Source organism: Vulpes lagopus, chromosome 6 (assembly GCF_018345385.1).
Source record: "Vulpes lagopus strain Blue_001 chromosome 6, ASM1834538v1, whole genome shotgun sequence".
Taxonomy (NCBI): domain Eukaryota; kingdom Metazoa; phylum Chordata; class Mammalia; order Carnivora; family Canidae; genus Vulpes; species Vulpes lagopus.
Genome location: NC_054829.1, coordinates 96,127,807 through 96,149,939, shown reverse-complemented (window position 1 = coordinate 96,149,939; position 22,133 = coordinate 96,127,807). Strand labels below are relative to the sequence as shown.

The following is a 22,133-nucleotide window of genomic DNA, read 5'->3' as shown; positions in this document are numbered from 1 at the left end:
AAACAGCCCTCTCTCCCACAGAGTTACAAAATATGGATTACAATTCAATGTCAGAAAGCCAATTCAGAAGCACTATTACAAAGCTACTGGTGGCTCTAGAAAAAAGCATAAAGGACTCAAAAGACTTCATGAGTGCAGAATTTAGATCCAATCAGGCAGAAATTAAAAATCAATTAAATGAGATGCAATCCAAGCTAGAAGTCCTAAGGACGAGGCTTGACGAGGTGGAAGAACGAGTGAGTGACATAGAAGACAAGTTGATGGCAAAGAGGGAAACTGAGGAAAAAAGAAACAGGCAATTAAAAGACCATGAGGATAGATTAAGGGAAATAAATGACAGCCTGAGGAAGAAAAACCTACGTTTAATTGGGGTTCCCGAGGGCGCTGAAAGGGACAGAGGGCCAGAATATGTATTTGAACAAATCCTAGCTGAAAACTTTCCTAATCTAGGAGGGGAAACAGGCATTCAGATCCAGGAAATAGAGAGATCCCCCCCTAAAATCAACAAAAACCGAACAACACCTCGACATTTAATAGTGAAGCTTGCAAATTCCAAAGATAAGGAGAAGATCCTTAAAGCAGCAAGAGAAAAAAAGTCCCTGACTTTTATGGGGAGGAATATTAGGGTAACAGCAGACCTCTCCACAGAGACCTGGCAGGCCAGAAAGGGCTGGCAGGATATATTCAGGGTCCTAAATGAGAAGAACATGCAACCAAGAATACTCTATCCAGCAAGGCTCTCATTCAAAATGGAAGGAGAGATAAAGAGCTTCCAAGACAGGCAGGAACTGAAAGAATATGTAACCTCCAAACCAGCTCTGCAAGAAATTTTAAGGGGGACTCTTAAAATTCCCCTTTAAGAAGAAGTTCAGTGGAACAATCCATAAAAACAAGGACTGAATAGATATGTTGACACTAAACTCATATCTCTCAATAGTAACTCTGAACGTGAACGGGCTTAATGACCCCATCAAAAGGCGCAGGGTTTCAGACTGGATAAAAAAGCAGGACCCATCTATTTGCTGTCTACAAGAGACTCATTTTAGACAGAAGGACACATACTACCTGAAAATAAAAGGTTGGAGAACCATTTACCATTCAAATGGTCCTCAAAAGAAAGCAGGGGTAGCCATCCTTATATCAGATAAATTAAAATTTACCCCGAAGACTATAGTGAGAGATGAAGAGGGACACTATCTCATACTCAAAGGATCTATCCAACAAGAGGTCTTAACAATCCTCAATATATATGCCCCGAATGTGGGAGCTGCCAAATATTTAAAGCAATTAATAACCAAACTGAAGAAATACTTTGATAATAATACACTTATACTTGGTGACTTCAATCTAGCTCTCTCTATACTAGATAGGTCTTCTAAGCACAACATCTCCAAAGAAACGAGAGCTTTAAATGATACACTGGACCAGATGGATTTCACAGATATCTACAGAACTTTACATCCAAACTCAACTGAATACACATTCTTCTCAAGTGCACATGGAACTTTCTCCAGAATAGACCACATACTGGGTCACAAATCGGGTCTGAACCGATACCAAAAGATTAGGATAGTCCCCTGTATATTCTCAGACCATAATGCCTTGAAATTAGAACTTAATCACAACAAGAAGTTTGGAAGGACCACAAACACATGGAGGTTAAGGACCATCCTGCTAAAAGATGAAAAGGTCAACCAGGAAATTAAGGAAGAATTGAGAAGATTCATGGAAACTAATGAGAATGAAGATACAACCGTTCAAAATCTTTGGGAGGCAGCAAAAGCAGTCCTGAGGGGGAAATACATTGCAATACAAGCATCCATTCAAAAACTGGAAAGAACTCAAATTCAAAAGCTCACCTTACACATAAAGGAACTAGAGAAAAAGCAACAAATAGACCCCACCCCCAGCAGAAGAAGACAGTTAATTAAAATTCGAGCAGAACTCAATGATATCGAGACCAAAAGAACTGTGGAACAGATCAACAGAACCAGGAGTTGGTTCTTTGAAAGAATAAGATAGATAAACCATTAGCCAACCTTATTAAAAAGAAGAGAGAGAAGACTCAAATTAATAAAATCATGAATGAGACAGGAGAGATCACTACCAACACCAAGGAAATACAATCGATTCTAAAAACATATTATGAACAGCTGTACACCAATAAATTAGGCAATCTAGAAGAAATGGACACATTCCTGGAAAGCCACAAACTACCAAAACTGGAGCAGGAAGAAATAGAAAACCTGAACAGGCCAATAACCAGGGAGGAAATTGAAGCAGTCATCAAAAACCTCCCGAGACACAAGAGTCCAGGGCCAGATGGCTTCCCAGGGGAATTCTATCAAACGTTTAAAGAAGAAATCATACCTATTCTACTAAAGCTGTTTGGAAAGATAGAAAGAGATGGAGTACTTCCAAATTCGTTCTATGAGGCCAGCATCACCTTAATTCCAAAACCAGACAAAGACCCCACCAAAAAGGAGAATTACAGACCAATATCCCTGATGAACATGGATGCAAAAATTCTCAACAAGATACTAGCCAATAGGATCCAACAACACATTAAGAAAATTATTCACCATGACCAAGTAGGATTTATCCCCGGGACACACGGCTGGTTCAACACTCGTAAAACCATCAATGTGATTCATCATATCAGCAAGAGAAAAACCAAGAACCATATGATCCTCTCATTAGATGCAGAGAAAGCATTTGACAAAATACAGCATCCATTCCTGATCAAAACCCTTCAGAGTGTTGGGATAGAGGGAACTTTCCTTGACATCTTAAAAGCCATTTACGAAAAGCCCACAGCAAATATCATTCTCAATGGGGAAGCACTGGGAGCCTTTCCCCTAAGACCAGGAACAAGACAGGGATGTCCACTCTCACCACTGCTGTTCAACATAGTTCTGGAAGTCCTCGCCTCAGCAATCAGACAACGAAAAGACATTAAAGGCATTCAAATTGGCAAAGAAGAAGTCAAACTCTCCCTCTTCGCCGATGACATGATACTCTACATAGAAAAGCCAAAAGCCTCCACCCCACGATTGCTAGAACTCATACAGCAATTTGGTAGCGTGGCAGGATACAAAATCAATGCCCTGAAATCAATGGCATTTCTATACACTAACAATGAGACTGAAGAAAGAGAAATTAAGGAGTCAATCCCATTTACAATTGCACCCAAAAGCATAAGATACCTAGGAATAAACCTAACCAAAGAGGTGAAGGATCTATACCCTAAAAACTATAGAACACTTCTGAAAGAAATTGAGGAAGACACAAAGAGATGGAAAAATATTCCATGCTCATGGATTGGCAGAATTAATATTGTGAAAATGTCAATGTTACCCAGGGCAATTTACACGTTTAATGCTATCCCTATCAAAATACCATGGACTTTGTTTAGAGAGTTAGAACAAATTATTTTAAGATTTGTGTAGAATCAGAAAGACCCCGAATAGCCAGGGGAATTTTAAAAAAGAAAACCATATCTGGGGGCATCACAATGCCAGATTTCAGGTTGTACTACAAAGCTGTGGTTATCAAGACAGTGTGGTACTGGCACAAAAACAGACACATAGATCAATGAAACAGAATAGAGAACCCAGAAGTGGACCCTCAAATGTATGGTCATCTAATATTCGATAAAGGAGGAAAGACTATCCATTGGAAGAAAGACAGTGTCTTCAATAAATGGTGCTGGGAAAATTGGACATCCACATGCAGAAGAATGAAACTGGACCACTCTCTTTCTCCATACACAAAGATAAACTCAAAATGGATGAGAGATCTAAATGTGAGACAAGATTCCATCAAAATCCTAGAGGAGAACACAGGCAACAGCCTTTTTGAACTTGGCCACAGTAACTTCTTGCAAGATACATCCACAAAGGCAAAAGAAACAAAAGCAAAAATGAACTATTGGGACTTCATCAAGATAAGAAGCTTTTGCACAGCAAAGGATACAGTCAACAAAACTAAAAGACAACCTACAGAATGGGAGAAGATATTTTCAAACGACATATCAGATAAAGGGCTAGTTTCCAAAATGTATAAGGAACTTCTTAAACTCAACACCAAAGAAACAAACAATCCAATCATGAAATGGGCAAAAGACATGAAGAGAAATCTCACAGAGGAAGACATGGACATGGCCAACATGCACATGAGAAAATGCTCTGCATCACTTGCCATCAGGGAAATACAAATCAAAACCACAATGAGATACCACCTCACACCAGTGAGAATGGGGAAAATTAACAAGGCAGGAAACAACAAATGTTGGAGACGATGCGGAGAAAAGGGAACCCTCTTACACTGTTGGTGGGAATGTGAACTGGTGCAGCAACTCTGGAAAACTGTGTGGAGGTTCCTCAAAGAGTTAAAAATAGACCTGCCCTACGACCCAGCAATTGCACTGTTGGGGATTTACCCCAAAGATTCAGATGCAATGAAACGTCGGGACACCTGCACCCCGATGTTTCTATCAGCAATGGCCACAATAGCCAAACTGTGGAAGGAGTCTCGGTGTCCATCGAAAGATGAATGGATAAAGAAGATGTGGTTTTTGTATACAATGGAATATTACTCAGCAATTAGAAACGACAAATACCCACCATTTGCTTCAACGTCGATGGAACTGGAGGGTATTATGCTGAGTGAAATAAGTCAATCGGAGAAGGACAAACAGTGTATGTTCTCATTCATTTGGGGAATATAAATAATAGTGAAACGGAATCTAAAGGAAGGGAGAAGAAATGTTGGGAAATATCAGGAAGGGAGACAGAACATAAAGACTCCTAACTCGGGGAAACGAACTAGGGGTGGTGGAAGGGGGAAGGAGGGCGGGTGTTGGAGGGGAATGGGTGACGGGCACTGAGGTGGACACTTGACGGCATGAGCACTGGGTGTTTTTCTGTATGTTGGTAAATTGAACACCAATAAAAATTAATTAAAAAAAAATAAAAAAGACTAACATAAAATAAAAATATAAAAGAATATAATATAAAATTAAAATAGAGTGTGATAAATTAATATAGAATAAATTAATATAAAATATATTATATATAAAAGAATCACATAAATATTGCATGATATTCTTAGCCCTTTTTAAATACAATTTTCTAGAAACCATGTTTGTTTCATATCTTAGGTACCACCTATATGTACTGATCATTTCTAAATATATAGATTGCTTCCAGTATGTATTTATGCCCTGACCTCTCCACTGAGCTCCAGTTTTCTATGAATTACTGCCCATATGACATCTCTACCTTGACATTTTATAGCAACTACAAAACTAACATTTCAAGATTAAACTTTTTTTTTTAAGATTTTATTTACTTATTCATGAGAGACACAGAGAGAGAGAGAGGCAGAGACATAGGCAGAGAGAGAAGCAGGCTCCATGCAGGGAGCCCAACGTGGGACTCGATTCCGGGTCTCCAGGATCATGCTCTGGGCCAAAGGCAGACGCTTAAGCGCTGAGCTACCCACGTGTCTCTGAACTTGTGTCTTTTGGTCCTACTCTAGTTTCTACATGCTCTATCAGAGCAAATTCATTAGCTAGAACTATGTCATATGGTCACCCCTTTCTGGCAGAAGGCTGTGGAAAGGGAAGTTGGAAATTGGCATTGTGGTAACCATCATTAATATCTGTCTCATCTACTTACAGGCTCTGTTGCTTTTGGAAGTAATTTTTTTGTGGTACAGTTTTTTTTTTGTCTGTGAATTGAAGTAATGCCTAACAAATAGTAGGTGTTTAGTAAATATTAGTTCCTGCTTCTATCCTCTTTTGCTGCATAACCAGTCACCCTAAAATGTAATCTTAAAGCAACAGCAATATAGCAACAATTTGTTATCTTTCATGATTGCACCAATAGCGGCACATAGCGCTTAATTGCCAAGGAAGGTGTCTCAGGGCCCCAAATGACAATGTTTAAATGTACAGTTTATTGCAGAAGAAAAATCAAAAACACAACTTTAAAGAATGTTCTTGTTTTTTAAGATTTTATTTATTCATGATATATATATATATATATATATATATATATATATAGAGAGAGAGAGAGAGAGAGAGAGAGAGAGGGAGAGAGGGAGAGAGAGAGAGAGATGCAGAGACACAGGCAGAGGGAGAAGCAGGCTCCATGCAGGGAGCCCAATGTGGGACTCGATCCTGAGTCTCCAGGATCACACAGATATATATATATATATATATATATATATATAGAGAGAGAGAGAGAGAGAGAGAGAGAGAGAGAGGGAGAGAGGGAGAGAGAGAGAGAGATGCAGAGACACAGGCAGAGGGAGAAGCAGGCTCCATGCAGGGAGCCCAATGTGGGACTCGATCCTGAGTCTCCAGGATCACACCCTAGGCCCAAGGCAGGCAGTAAATCGCTGAGCCACCCAGGGATCCCTAAAGAATGTTCTTGCAGTTAAAGGCTACAAGGGCTCCAGAGAGATCAGGAGTGAGCTCTAATTGTCTTCCTTCGCTAAGGCCATACTAGGGCACACATTATGCATTTTTCTTGATCAGGAACACTGACACATGTATGAACAGCTCAGAATCTAGGAGCACAAATGGAGTCTTTCTGGTTTCTTTTACTCTACTGGCCATCTAAGATATTTTGCTACCTAATCAGTACCAACAGTAAAGCCCTCCAGGAGTCTCACTGACTGAGGCAAGGTGCAAATCATCAGTGTCCTTGTTATCAATGAACAATGCTAACAAACTGATATAGAGCACTCTGAAACTTATGGGAGCCATAATTGCAAAATGAGACTATTAGTAGTTTCATACCTTGACCCAGGATTGTGCCTTGTAGATCCTTTGACAAAACAATTTACACTAATTCCAAGTCTATTGGAATTAACCTTCACAAATACAATTCTCCTCTGGTTTTGCTGTATTCAATTTCCTTTTTTTTCTAATCCATATGGTATCTGCTGGGGTCGCTAATCTGGCTGCTTTCCAGAATATATAAAGTAGGGTATGTTCTTATAGTAGGTTAATACATTTTTTTTTGATCACTCTTGTCATAGTATCTACAATATTGATCTTTTGTAATATGTCTTGAAAAATACAAGAGGGGCTTTCTAGTTACTGAGATCTTAGTTTAGTTTGTACCCCAACTAGTTGTGCTTAAAGATAAGTTATTAAATCTCTGTGGGTCTTATTTTCTTTATTGAACAAACTTGAGTAATGTTGTCCAGCTTGTGGGGATTTTTAAGGATTAAAGATAACAAAAAAAGGATTAAAGATAACATAGGAATATATCAAGTATAGTGCCTGCCATACAGTGGTGCTCAGTAAATATAGATAATGTTTCTTCATTTTATTTGTAAGAAGGATCAAAGATAGGGAGAACTAACAGTACTACCTAAGAAAGTATTGGTTGCAGAAGTGAGAGTTTTATAGACTAAGAAAAGCCTCTAAAATACAATTAAACCTTTTTGTGATACCTAGATGTATGCTAGTAAAAGACCTTAAGTCCCCCTCCCCCCCCACACCCTTTGTGGAATGTCCTAGCATTATATAGCATGAATATATATATAGATAAACTTTAGAACAGGGTGACTTCCAGAATTATATGGAAAGAGTAAGCAACAATGATTTATTTTTTAAGAAGATTTTATTTATTTATTCATGAGAGACACACAGAGAGAGGCAGAGACATAGAGGAAGAAGCAGGCTCCCTGTGGGGAGCCCGATGCTGGCCTTGATCCCTGGATCTGGGATCACACCCTGAGTTGAAGGCAGACACTCAACCACTGAGCTATTGAGGCATGCCAATAAACAATTAAATGGGATTAGAATAATCCCATCTATTCAGTTAGTATTATTGAACTATTATGTGTCAAAAGTGTGGTAAAGCTGGCTTTTTCCTCAAAATTACCATCAGCACAACTCTTAGACTTGGTGGGTACCATTGTTATATTTTCTGCTACATATCTACCTTTCTGAAATACTTTATATTTTTTAGTTTTGTAGAATGGGATAGATGGACTTCTGGTTGAACAAGGTAGATTTGAAACCATGCTTATATCTTAGCTTCCTCCCTCCATCAGTTTGCTAGGACTGTCATAACTGAGTACCACAAACTGGGAGGTGTAAACAGAAGAAATTTATCTTCTCACAGTTTTGGAGGCTAGAAGTCTGAGATGAAGGTGTTGGCAGTGATTTTCTTTTGAGACATCTGTCCTTGGCTTATAAATGGCTATCTTCTTTTTATGTCTACACATGGCCTTTCCTCTGTGCACACTCATGTCTATGTTCAAAATTCCTTTTCTTATGAAGACACCAGGCATACAGGATTAGGGCCCGTTTTAAAAAAACCTTCTTTTAACTGAATTATATCTTTAAAGACCTTATCACCAAATACAGTTATATTCTGAAGTACTGGGGCTTAAGATTTCAACATATGAATTTTGGAGGGACACAGTTTAGCCCATAACACTCCCCACTAAATTAATAAGTAAAAGAATAAGGAAGGTGCAATCCGGCAAACACAAAAAGAATGGGAGAAGAGATGATAATAGATAAATGATGTCTTCAGTTTTCAAGGATGGAAAGCTGATGGGGGAAATGGTAAGTATAAAAGCTACTGGGGAAATGTGAACTGGTGGTATAGAGAAAGCTGCTATGTAAGTATCTTCAGAGAGGGATGCCAATAAGAAAGCTAGTATCTTTAAAATGCCCAGGAATATCAATTACTTTGGAAGGTGGCAGGTGGGACTGAAAACAGCAGGATTGATGATAATCTGGATGGAAGCATAGTTTCTTACAGCTAGGTGGCTTTCTCATTCCCACTCCAAGTCTGTTGGTGGAGAAATCAAACAAGAGAGTCTCTGGACTTAGGAACACTGAGATAAGAGAGGGAAAGGATGAGATGATGTAACAAAAATGGGAGTTATTCCTAGACTCCAGATAATAATTCTCAGATTCCAGAGCTGATTCCAGGTCTGGAGCAGGAATTGTATCTGAAGAATCTGAAGCATCTTGGACCAGAAAGCAAGACAGCTATGAAACATTACTGGGGGTCATGTCAAAAGGATTCTGGTACTCATTTGAATAGGTTCCCACCAACTGAAGATGGGTTAATTTCAGTATTGGTGAACAGTACAACTCCAATTGTAAGGGGATAAAATAATTCAAATATATTTAAATGCATGAAATTAAAATTAGAATCTTAAAAATTCAGTCACTGGTGTTGGACAATGCAACAGTTTAACTTGGTATTTTGAAACTGGTAAATAAAAGAAAAAAGAAAAAAACCAACACAAGCATTTATCTTTCTTTTCCTATATGAACTATACCTAGGGTAACTAAACAATTGTTGAGAGAAGTCTCTCTGTAGAAGTATTTCGGTCAATAAATAAGTAATTATATAATTATATTATCATTAAAAAAAAGATTTTATTTATTCATGAGAGACAGAGAAAGAGAGAGAGACAGAGACTCAGGCAGAGGGAGAAGCAGGCTCCATGCAGGGAGCCTGACATGGGACTCCATCCCAGGTCTCCAGGATCAGACCCTGGGCTAAAGGTGGCGCTAAATTGCTGAGCCACCTGGGCTGCCCTATATTATAATTTTTTTAACCCCTTCTAAATTACTACATCTAGTCAATAATCATTAATGGCTGTTAACATTGTAGAATGGAAAGAACTAGCTATTATATATGCCTCCTGGTGGAAGTATACAGCACTACCTATGAAGTAATCTTGAAAAAAAATTGAATTAGAATCTGACCAAGCCCTTTTATCCAACTACTGCTTACAGGAAGTATGAAGGACAGGAGACAGACACATGGATACCAGTCAAGAAAATGCAATTGCAGGAAATGCTCAAAAATTGGACAAAAACTTAGCTTTTTCACCAAATAAGTTGAAAGAAAGAGTAAAGTGAAGAAACCTATAGATTATAAGAGACTTTGATCCCTTCTAAGTATGAGCTTTAATTGGGTTTGGATTCAGACAAACATATAAATAAATGAGTATCATACACATAAATTTATTAGGCAGTCACAAAAATTTGAACTGAATAAATAAGGAAGCAAATCATTGTTGATTTTTTTAATATGGAAAAATGGTTTTATGTTTATGTTAAAGTCCCTTATTTTTCAGAAATATGTGCTGAAGTATGTATTGATAAAATTACAATATTTTGTATTTGCCTTTATATCATTGGAATGGGAATTGGGGGAAGTTGGTAGGATTAGGAAACAAATTTGGACATGAGTTAAGAATTATTGAGCCTGGGTGATGGCAAAAGTTTATAAACCGAATAGGAGAGAGTTCCAGAAACCTTTCCCACTTACCTAAACTGTCAGATAGATTTGAGAAAAGACTGATATTTTGGGGCCCACTAATGCAAAGGCTGAGTTGTGGTTCCATCACAGCTTAATGAAGTCCAACAGGTTTCAAATCAAATCTATCCATGTATGAATTTTTCAATCATCTCTTTCAGTGGCTCACTCTTAAATCTGAATGGGGAGCAAGAGATCACCAGACTTTTGAAAAAAATCCTCCAATGGGAAACATAAAGACAAACAAAAAACCCAACATCAATAAAACTCCAAGGAAAAAGACAAAAAAGAGAACAGAATTATAAATAAAATTATAATTAATATCCTTGGAAAGATGGAGGATAATGTGAGTGTGAATAAAGATTTAGAGAGTTATAAAATTAAAAATATGATTGCAGAATTTAAAATTCTAGAATGTGAGCTGAAAGAAATATCTAGATACCTGGTCTCATTGGAGTCCTTGTTTATATGAAGGGGACTCTGAAACCCTAAGAAACAATGGTGGTTGCAGAACCTTTAGAAGGTACACCTGGATGAGGCCTAGCAATGTTAAACCAATTTTTTAAACCAATTTTTAAACCAATTTTTTCCATCCTGACTGCACATTAGAATCAACCAGAAAGCTTTAAATTAAAACAAACAAACAAACAAACAACAAAAAAAACAAAAACAAAAAACCCCCCACACCCACAAAACACTGGGTCTAATTTCCTTTGGCTTTAATTTGAATAAGATGGAATGGTTCATTGTTATTTTTATAAATTCCCCAGATGATTGTCATGTACAACCTGGATTTAGAACCACTAATATAGTGTGAGCTTCTTGAATGCAGACCCCATGCTTTATTTATTACTATATGCCAGTGCTTTGCACATAGTAAACTATGTGCATAGTATTTTTAATGAAAAGAATAATCATCATTGATGGTGACTAAATGGTACAGGAGTAAAGGTAAAATCGTGTGGCTTCCCCCAGTCGTCCTACTCCCTGTATGTCATCCAATCAAATGGATAATTATACCCCAGTTTTTATTTGAAGCAAGAGGCCCATTTTTATTAAGTTACACATGAAAAGATGCCAAAAATAACCTGCCCCAATAATTTTTAACCTCTATTCCCAAGGCAGGATACTCCTAAAATCTAGGCTTTCTTCCTTGGAATGTTGTGTTTAGCAGAAGGTGCTGTAATGGTGACCTCTTTTGGACTGAGTTATGGTTCTTTATTATGCATGAGAATCATCTGTGAGGCTTGTTAAAAGTGTAGATTCCTGTACCCAATGAGGTTCTGATCCACTAGATCTTAAATGAGACACTCATTTAAGTGGGATGGAGCTGTATATTTAATAGGCTGATACTAAGGCAGATGGTCTGTTGATAACAATTTTAAAAAAGGGGATAAATACAGCATTTTCAGCTTGTGCCTAGGGTTTGGTCTTCTCAAAGTCTTTCCACTTTTATATTGTCATAAATGGAGACTTGTCCTGAGTGGTCACAGTCTTCTATTAAAAAAAAAATTAATTGGCTTTTTAAATCTTAAGCCTAACTTTTTAGAAGCAAGGCCCTAATTGTACTGCTGTATCTTATTTTAGTGAAATAAAGTTCAGTAACATTAGGAACTTTATGAAAAAAAAGTAAAAAAGGAGTAAGAAGTACTCATTGAAAAGATGAGATTTCATTTCTGCTTTTATGCAAAATAGTTCCCAAGACTAAAGATATTCACTTATCTCATTATTCACACTTAGTCTTTTCCCTATGATCCATAGTAATGGCCACTTATACTACTATTTATAGCAGTAGAAGCGTAATCCCAGTTTGTCAGTAACAGTATTTTTTACCAATCTTGCCTCTGTGGAGAAGATGGATACAATATATCTGTAAAGTTCAAGATATAGATTAATATTGTATATTTGAAGTTATGCTCTCTGTATTTCTATATTTGATTTATATCTCATAGGTTAATATAAACAGAGAATTATATAGAAGTTTCTTTAATTCTAAACCTAATTTACTAAAAGTTCATAGATTTAAAAACAATCTTACATGCCAAAGCAAAAGTGGATATTTTCTACCAGCCACTAAATAATGGCATAGATTTGTTCATGTGAGATAAGATAACATGGACCTTTGCATAAATTTTTAGGATCAAACCTATTAATATGAAAAAGTACTTATATAATAAGAATTTCCCTTAAATAAAAATTCCCCCCAAAAAAATTTCCCAAGTATTACTATTATTATTAAATGAAAATTAAATATGTGAGCTTTTTTTTTTAAAGGTTTTGTTTATTTATTCATGAGAGACACGGAGAGAGAGGCAGAGACACAGGCAGAGGGAGAAGCAGGCTCCACACAGGGAGCCCGATGTGGGACTCGATCCCAGAACCCTGGGATCATGCCCTGAGCCAAAGGCGGATAGATGCTCAACCGCTGAGCCACTCAGGCATCCCTAAATATGTGAGCTTTAAGATATTTTACTCTTAGAAATGGCTAATGCTCTTATTCGGTGCCACATTATTTCCCAGAGTAATATATCCAAATCCACTATATGATCAGTGAAAATGTAGAATTCAGTGCATGCATTCATCCATTCATCCATTCTTCTGGCAAATATTTACCGAGCACCTACCATGTTCCACATACTCCTCTGTATTCCAATGATACAGTAGCAAACAAAACAGTTACTGCCCTGTTGGAGCTTACAACATAGTAGAAAATTGTATTTTGGATAGTAGAAATTGGTAAGATTAAAAAATAGGAAAAGGAGGAGGAATTATTTAGATTAGTGGACTGGAAATAACTCATTAAGAAGGTAACATTGAATAAATACATGACTGAAATTAGTGAGCCATGGAGCTGTTTAGGAGAATATCCTGAACAAAGAGTGCAAAGGTCCTCAGGTTGATATATGCCTGATCTTTGTGATAAACAGAGTGAATGGAAATGTGAGAGTGATAGGAGATTAGGTTAGAGTGGTGATAGTATATGTGAGTGTGAAATTCATGTCATATTAAGGACCTTGAATTTGTTAAAAGTGAGATTGCAAGCCATTGGATGGATTTGAGAAGTTAAGTGGTGCAATCTGACTCAGACAGCCATTTTGAAAATAGACTGAAGGAAGACAAGAGCAGAAGCAGGGGGGCAGTCAGGATTTCACAGCAATCCCGGTAAGAGTTTCGAGGCTTGGATCAGAACGGTGTCTGTGGAGGTGGAGAGAAATGGGATTGAACATATAATAATGACAGAGATGATGGGAGTTGCTGAGGGAATTTTATTATACACCAAAGTATATAATTCATAAATTAAGGAATGATTCTTGTAACTGTAAAAAAGTAGAGGAGGAATATATGTAACAGAAGATTTGAAACTTTTTTATACTATGAAAGGTACCCTCAAGGTAATTAAAGTATTTGATGATTAATATACAGCACTTCTATATATATATATTTGATAAATATATATAATACATGTGTTTAAATTCTTGATATATATCTATATATATAAAGTTAAGTATGTTTAGCTAATATAATAAAAAATCCCAGTATTTACTGAATTAATTTTTATCTATTATAAAGTATCTGTTTAAATTTAATGTCTTAGATTTTTTAACATTTGTATTTGAAATGAAATATATCCTGAAGCTTATTTGTGGGGAAAAAAAGTAGTCTATTGATTAATAGAAATTTGGAAAAAACAGTGAAATATTTTCTCAGAGAAGATTTGATTATATACATTTAAATAGAAGAAATGTAGAAGCCATCTTTATTCATTGTAATGTTTAATTATGTGAAGTAGATAATTTTTTTCTGTGCTCTATCAGTAGAGGGCAGCAAAGTTTCAAGTAGTGTGTGTTCAGGTTCCTAGGAAGCTTTGCTAAGGACAATTTTTTTTTTCTTGTTTCTCTTAAGAATTTGTTCTGGTTTGCCTTTTAATGAAGTGCTTTGGTAATACCATATAGGAATTTGCTTAAAAACTTGTAGCTTTCGTTCATATATTTAGCCAACTGTTCCCTTAGGTACTATATAGATGCTTTCTTAATGAGAACATGTATTTTTCCTTCCTGTAATTTAGGGAGTACCAGGGCCTGGAAAATATGACATTAAAAGTCAATTTCAGAAGGCTGAAAGTATACCAAGTGTAAATGATGCATCACCTGCTTTCCTTTCTCAATCCCAGGTAATGTTCTATAATCATTTTCATACATAGAACATAATAGATACAATGTGAAGCCAGCAACAAATCTGATGGTGTTTAGGAAGATCATAAAAGGAAAAGTGATAGTTAAACAAATTGGAAACAGACATGGATGGGGCAAATCATATTGTCAAAAATATGGATAAGATTAAATAAGATTGTAATATTAACAATAACATGCAAAGGTGAATATTTGAATTGAAAACATCTATTAAACATTTTAAATTTGTATATATGAATGTTCAGTTTAGCTTATAAGAGATTCAGTCTGAGTTTTAAAATATACTCTGCCAATGAATATGTGGAGTATTAACATGCAATCTTTGAGGATATGCATATTTTTCAGAGAGGGTTTTTGAAGGCTCTCTGTAGAGGGTGGGGATAGATCATATCTATAACTGCAACTAGGGTCTTTATTTGTGATGCAAGAGTCTATTTCACAGTAATTGCATCACATTCTCCAGGGTATACACTAAGGCTACTTGATGGTATCCAAGATATTTCCATGGCAATTTAATACCAGCAAACTTTGAGAATATGGCAGCCCCAGATCAAAGTGTTGCAGTATTTATCCAACTGTACTATGTACAGCTCTGGTTATTTTAATTTATCCTAACTCAGGAAGATTATTAACCTTCAGAAGACTACAGGTTACTGCTTTGGTTTCGTTGTACTTAAGAGGCACCCCCTTGGAAACAAGGAGAAGGATTGCAAGTATAGTTTGGAGACATAATCAACATGATTTTTTAATGGGTTAGATGTGATGGGGAACTAGGAAGAATCAAGAATGAGTACCGGGTTTCTGCCTTGAGCAACTTGGTAGTACTTAAGGTGATACACAAAATGGGTGTGTAAGAACAGGATATCGTGTGTGTGTGTCCTTGATTTAAAAAAAAATATCATTTTTACAACTAGAACCCTCAGTTCTTTTTTTTTTTTTTGAACCCTCAGTTCTTATGTTGTTTCTATTCCTCTAATATATAGTCTTGATTTGATACCACTTGACACCAATTATGATATCTTAAATGTATTTTCAGAAATGGAAAAGAACATGGTATCAATTTTTTTTAAGGGGATGATGAAGAAAACAATAATGGTTCTGGAGTGAGAGCTATGGGGGATTTAAAGCCAACAGGACTGCCTGCTAGGGGTGCTGTTAGTGGTTAGTTGAATATGAACATATATTTGTGACTGATAGAAAAAGCAATAATGCAATTAGCAAGGTAGACTTAGAACACATAATTTTTGTTGATAGAACACATAAAGACATGTTTCTGGGATACTATTTAGTCATAGATTTAAGGAGTTGTTTGGTGTTTGATCTAAATGTATTGAATTTCCTTATGTCTTCAACTATTAGTTTTTAAAACATAAGGCTTCTTTTATAACAATGGTTCTCATCCTTGTTGCATATTAGAAATGCTTGGGGAATTGTAACACATTTTGATCCCTAGGTGAGTTCTTTGCATTTTTTTCCAGAGACTGATTCAGTTCATCTAGAATAGGGCCCAGGCATCAGTATTCCTTCTGTATAAGAAAGAAAGTAAGAAACATACATGTAATGCTGCAATAAATATAAGGGTCTTTTCAAGGTAGTGTTTTTGTTTTCCCTGGTAAATACCCAGTAGTGGAATTACTGGATCATATGGTTAATTTTATTTTTAATTTTTTGAGGCATCTCCACACTGTTTTCCACAGTGGCTGCACCAGTTTATGTTCCCACCAATAGCGCTTGAGGATTCCTTTCTCCCCACATCCTCACCAACATGTTATTTCTTGTCTTTTTGATTCCAGCCATTGTGTTGGGTGTAAGTTTGTGATTTTGATTTGCATTTTTTTAAAGATTTTTTTAAAAATTTATTTTTTCATGGGGGGGGGCGGGGGAGAGAGAGAGAGAGAGAGAGAGGGAGGGAGGCAGAGACACAGGCAGAGGGAGAAGCAGGTTACACGCAGGAAGCTTGATGTGGGACTCAATCCTGGGTCTCCAGGATCAGACCTTGGGCTGAAAGTGGCGCTAAACCGCTGAGCCACCTGGGCTGTGCATTGATTTGCATCTTTCTGATGATTAGTGATATTTAACATCTTTTCATGTTCTGTTAGACATTGGTATGATTTTAGAAAAATATCTATTTGGGGATTTTTATTGTAGCATTATTTACAATTGTCAAGATATGGAAGCAACCCAAGTGTCCACCAATAGACGAATTGAAGTGATATGTGTACATCCCCCCCCCCCCACCACACACACACCCCTAGAGTATTACTCAACCATAGAAAAGAATGAGATGTTGACATTTGCAATGACATGAATGCATGAATGGGCCTAGAGGATATAATGCTAAATGAAATAAGTCAGACAGAGAAGGACAAATATCATATGATTTCATTCATATGTAGAATGTAAGAAACAAAACAAATGAACTAACAAGGAAAAAGATACCAAAAATCCCCCAGACTCTGAAATACAGAGAATAAACTTGTGGTTGCCAGAGGGGAGATGGACGGGGCTGGGGTGAGGGGAGTTAGTGAAATAAAGGAGATTAAGAATATACCATGATGAACACTGAGTAATATTTATATTGTACACTTGAAAGTAATATAACATCATATATTAATTATATTTTAATAGCAATGGAAAAGAAAAAAAACATACACGTAACTACGTATTTTTATATAAACACATAAAGGATAAATCAGAAAACAATGAAGTTGGTTACCACAAGGGATAGTAAAGAGATGCAGTAGAAGTGCTGTTATGCTGCAGTTAATTAATTTCTATTGGCTTGCAGAAATCAATTGTTAATTTTTCCAGTTTTGCATGTTGATTGATGTTATGATGGCAGTATGAGATTATCCACGTGATACTATGACTAATAATTTCTAGATTATGGTAGTATGGTTAATAATTTCTTTACCATGGTAGTATGGATAATAATTTCTATACAATGAAAATCAGCAAATGTTACACTTTTTTAAAATTGATGTCCAATTTGCCAACATATAGTATAACACCCAGTGCTCATCCCATCAAGTGCCCTTCTCAGTGCCTGTCACCCAGTTACCCCATCCTCCTCGCCGACCTCCCCTTTTGCTATTCTTTGTTCGTTTCCCAGAGTGAGGAGTCTCTCATGTTTTGTTACCCTCTCTAATTTGTTACCCACTCATTTCCCCCCTTTTCCTCTATAATCCCTTTCACTATTTCTTATATTCCCCATATGAGTGAAACCATATGATGAATGTCCTTCTCCAGTTGACTTGCTTCACTCAGCATAATACCTTGCAGTTCCATCATGTTGAAGCAAATGGTGGGGATTTGTCATTTCTAATGGCTGAGTAATATTCCATTGTATATATAGACCATATCTTTATCCATTCATCTGTTGATAGACCCTGAGGCTCCTTCCACAGTTTGGTTATTTGTGTACATTGTTGCTATGAACATTGGAGTGCAGGTGTCTTGGCATTTCACTACATTCATATCTTTGGGATACCCAGTAGTGCAATTGCTAGGTTGTAGGGTAGCTCTACTTTTAACTCTTTGAGGAATGTCTACACGGTTTTCCAGAGTGGCTGTACCAGTTCACATTCCCACCAACAGTGCAAGGGGGTTCCCCTTTCTCTACATCCTCTCCAACATTTGTGGTTTCCTGTCTTGTTAATTTCCCCCATTCTCACTGGTGTGAGGTGGTATCTCATTGTGGTTTTGATTTGCATTTACCTGATGGCAAGTGATGCGGAGCATTTTCTTATGTTCTTGTTGGCCATGTGTATGTCTTCTTTGGTGAAATTTCTGTTCATGTCGTCTGCCGATTTCTGATTGGATTTTTTGTTTCTTGGATGTTGAGTTTAATAAGTTCTTTTGCAAATATCTTCTCCCATTCTATAGGTTGTTGTTTAGTTTTGTTGACTGTTTCTTTTGATGTGCAGAAGCTGTTTATCCTGATTAAGTCCCAGTAGTTAATTTTTGCTTTTGTTTCCTTTGCCTTCATAGATTAATCTTGTAAGAATTTGCTGTGGCCAAGTTCAAAAAGGGAGTTGCCTGTGTTCTCCTCTAGGATTTTGATGGATTCTTGTCTCATGTTTAGATCTTTCATCCTTTTTGAGTTTATCTTTGTGTTTGGTGTAAGAGAATGATCTAGTTTCATTCTTTTGCATGTGGCTGTCCAATTTTCCCAGCACCATTTATTGAAGAGGCTGTCCTCTTTCCAGTGGATATTCTTTCTTATGTTGTCAAATATTAGTTGACCATAGAGTTGAGTGCCCATGTCTGGGTTCTCTATTCTGTTATATTGATCTATGTGTCTGATTTTGTGCAGGACCATACTGTCTTGATGATCACAGCTTTGTAATACAGCTTGAAATCCAGCATTGTGAAGCCACCAGCATTGCTTTTCTTTTGTCCATAGTCCCTTGGCTATTCAGGGTCTTTTCTGATAACACACAAAACTTAAGATGATTTTTCCAACTCTGTGAAGAAAGTCCATGGTATTTTGATAGGGATTGCATTAAATGTGTAAATTTCCCTGGGTAACATAGACATTTTCACAAAATTAATTCTTCCATCCATGAGCATGGGATATTTTTCCATCTCTTTGGGTCTCTCTCAATTTCTTTCAGAAGTGTTCTATAGTTTTTAGGGTATAAATCCTTTACCTTTTTGGTTAGGTTTATCCCTAGGTATCTTATGCTTTTGGGTGCAATTGTAAATGGGATTGTTTCCTTAATTTCTCTTTCTTCAGTCTTATTGTTAGTGTATAGAAATGCCTCTGATTTCTGGGCATTGATTTTGTATCCTGCTGCATCGCTGAATTGCTGTATGAGTTCTAGCAATCTTGGGGTGGAGGCTTTTGGCTTTTCTATGTAAAGTATCATGTCATTGGTGAAGAGGGAGAGTTTGATTTCTTCTTTGCCAGTTTGAATGCCTTTTAATTCTTTTTGTTGTCTGATTGCTGAGGCCAGGATTTCTAGTACTATGTTGAACAACAGTGGTGAGAGTGGACATCCCTGTCGTGTTCCTGATCTCAGGGGAAAGGTTCTCAGTTTTTCCCCATTGAAAATGATATTTGCTGTGGGCTTTTCATAGATGGCTTTTAAGATACTGACGAATGTTGAACTAGCCTTGAATCCTGGGGATAAATCCCACTTGGTCATTGTGAATAATCTTCTTAATGTACTATTGGATCCTATTGGCTAGTATCTTGTTGAGAATTTTTACGTCCATGTTCATCAGGAATATTGATCTATAATTCTCCTTTTTGTGGGGTCTTTGTCTGGTTTTGAAATCAAGGTAATGCTGGCCTCATAAAACTAGTTTGGAAGCATTCTCTCCCTACTATCCTTTGAAACAGCTTTAGTAGCATAGGTATTATTTCTTCTTCAAATGTCAGAATTCCCCTGGGAAACCATCTGGCCCTTGACTTTAGTGTCTTGGGAAGTTTTTGATAACTGCTTCAATTTCCTCACTGGTTGTTGGCCTGTTCTGGTTTTCTATTTCTTCCTGTTCCAGTTTTGGTAATTTGTGGTTTTCCAGAAATGCATCCATTTCTTCTAGATTCCTAATTTGTTGGCATATAGCTGCTCATAATATGTTTTTAAAATCATTTGCATTTCCTTGTTATTGGTTGTGATCTCTCCTCTTGCATTTGTGGTTTTATTAATTTGAATCTTTTTTCTTTCAAAGAAGACTGGGTAGTGGTTTATCTATCTTATTAATTCTTTTAAAGAACCAGCTCCTGGTTTTGTTGATCTGTTCTCAGTTCTTCTGGTATCTATTTCATTGAGTTCTGCTCGAATCTTAATTTCTCTTCTTCTGCCTGGTGTAGGTTTTACTTGCTGTTCTTTTTCCAATTCCATTAGGTGCAAAGTTAGCTTGTGTATTTTAGTTTTTTTCAGTTTTTTGAGGGAGGCTTATACTGCAATGTATTTGTGTTTTAGGACTGCTTTTGCTGTATCTCAATGATGTTAAACAGTTGTATCTTCATTTTCATTAATTTCTCTGAATCTTTTTAATTCTTCCCTAATTTCCTGGTTGACCCATTCATCTTTTAGTAGGATGCTCTTTAACCTCCATGTGTTTGAGTTTCTTCCAAATTTCTTCTTGTAATTGAATTCCAGTTTCAAAGTATTGTGGTTTGAAAATATGCAGGGGAGAATCCCAATATTTTGGTGTTGGTTGAAACCTGATTTGTGAACCAGCATGTGGTCTGTTCTGGAGAAAGTTCCATGTGCACTTGAGAAGAATGTATATTCAGTTCTGTTTGGATGGAAAGTTCTGTATATATCTTTGAAATCCATTTGGTCAAGTGTATCAATTAAAGCCCTTGTTTCTTTGATGATGCTCTCCTTAGAAGATCTGTCATTTGCAGAAAGTTCCATGTTGAAGTCTTCTACTATCAGTGTATTATTATTATCCAACATTTCTTTACTTTGGTTTTTAAATTGATTGATATACTTGGCAGCTCCTGCATTAGCGGAATAAATATCCATGATTGTTAGGTCTTTTTGTTGGATAGACCTTTTAAGTATGATATAGTGTCCCTCTTCATCTCTTACTACAGTTTTCGAGATATATTTTAATTTATCTGATATGAGGATTGCTACCCTAGCTCTCTTTTGAGAACCATTTGAATGGTAAATGGTTCTCTACTCCTTCATTTTCAGGCTGGAGGTGTCCTTAGGTCTAAAATGAGTCTCTTGTAGACAGCAAATAGATGGGTCTTGCTTTTTTATCCAGTCTGATACTCTGCATATGTTGATGGGATCATTCAGCCCATTCATGTTCATAGTAACTATTGAAAGATGAATTTAGTGTCATTGTATTACCTATTCAGTTCCTGTTTTTGTGGATTATTTCGTTGGGCTACCTCTTTCTTTGCAGGGTTCCCCTTAATATTTCTTGCAGAGCTGATGTGGTGGTCACATATTCTTCAGTTTCTGCCTAACTTGGAAGCTCTTTATCTCTCCTATTCTGAGTGACAGCCTTCCTGGATAAAGTATTCTTGGCTGCATGTTCTTCTCATTTAGTACCTTGTATATATCATACCAGCCCTTTCTGGCCTGCCAGGTCTCTGCAGAGAAGTCTGCTTTTGATCTGATATTTCTCCCATATAAGTTAAGAATCTCTTGTCTCTTGATCTTTTAAGAATTTTCTGTTCATCTTTGGAAGTTGCAAGTTTCGCTATTAAATGTCAACGTGTTGAACAGTTTTTATTAATTTTTTTTTTTAGGTGGGGGCCTTCTCCATCTCTTGGATCTGAATGCCTGTTTCCCTCCCCATAGGGAAGTTTTCCGCTATGACTTTTCAAATATACTTTTTGATCATCTCTCCCTCTTGGCTTCTTCTGGAACCCCAATTATATGTAAATTCATCCTTCTTAGGCTATCATTTTTTTCCCTAAGCTTTTCCTCATGGTCTCTTAATTGTTTTTCTCTTTTTTCCTCAGCTTCCTTTCTTACAATCAACTTGTTCTTCTATGTCACCCACTCTCTCTTCCACCGCATTAACCCTAGGAGTTAGGATATCCAGTTTGGACTGAGTCTCATTTAGTTTATTTTTAATTTTGGCCAGATTAGATCTCAATTCTTCAGTAGCAAAGTCTCTAGAATCCTTTATGCTTTTTTCCAGAGCCACC

The 22,133-nt window shown here is 36.7% G+C and overlaps 1 protein-coding gene across 1 annotated transcript in view; it reads left to right on the top strand.

Annotated features, from left to right (window-relative positions):
• The window catches only part of STPG2 (sperm tail PG-rich repeat containing 2), a 560,246-nt gene that overhangs the window by 128,624 nt on the left and 409,489 nt on the right, over window positions 1–22,133 (top strand). The window contains exon 7 of the mRNA XM_041757622.1: window positions 14,380–14,484. Within this exon, the coding sequence (XP_041613556.1) occupies window positions 14,380–14,484 (105 nt within the window). The remainder of the gene's footprint in view (window positions 1–14,379; window positions 14,485–22,133) is intronic.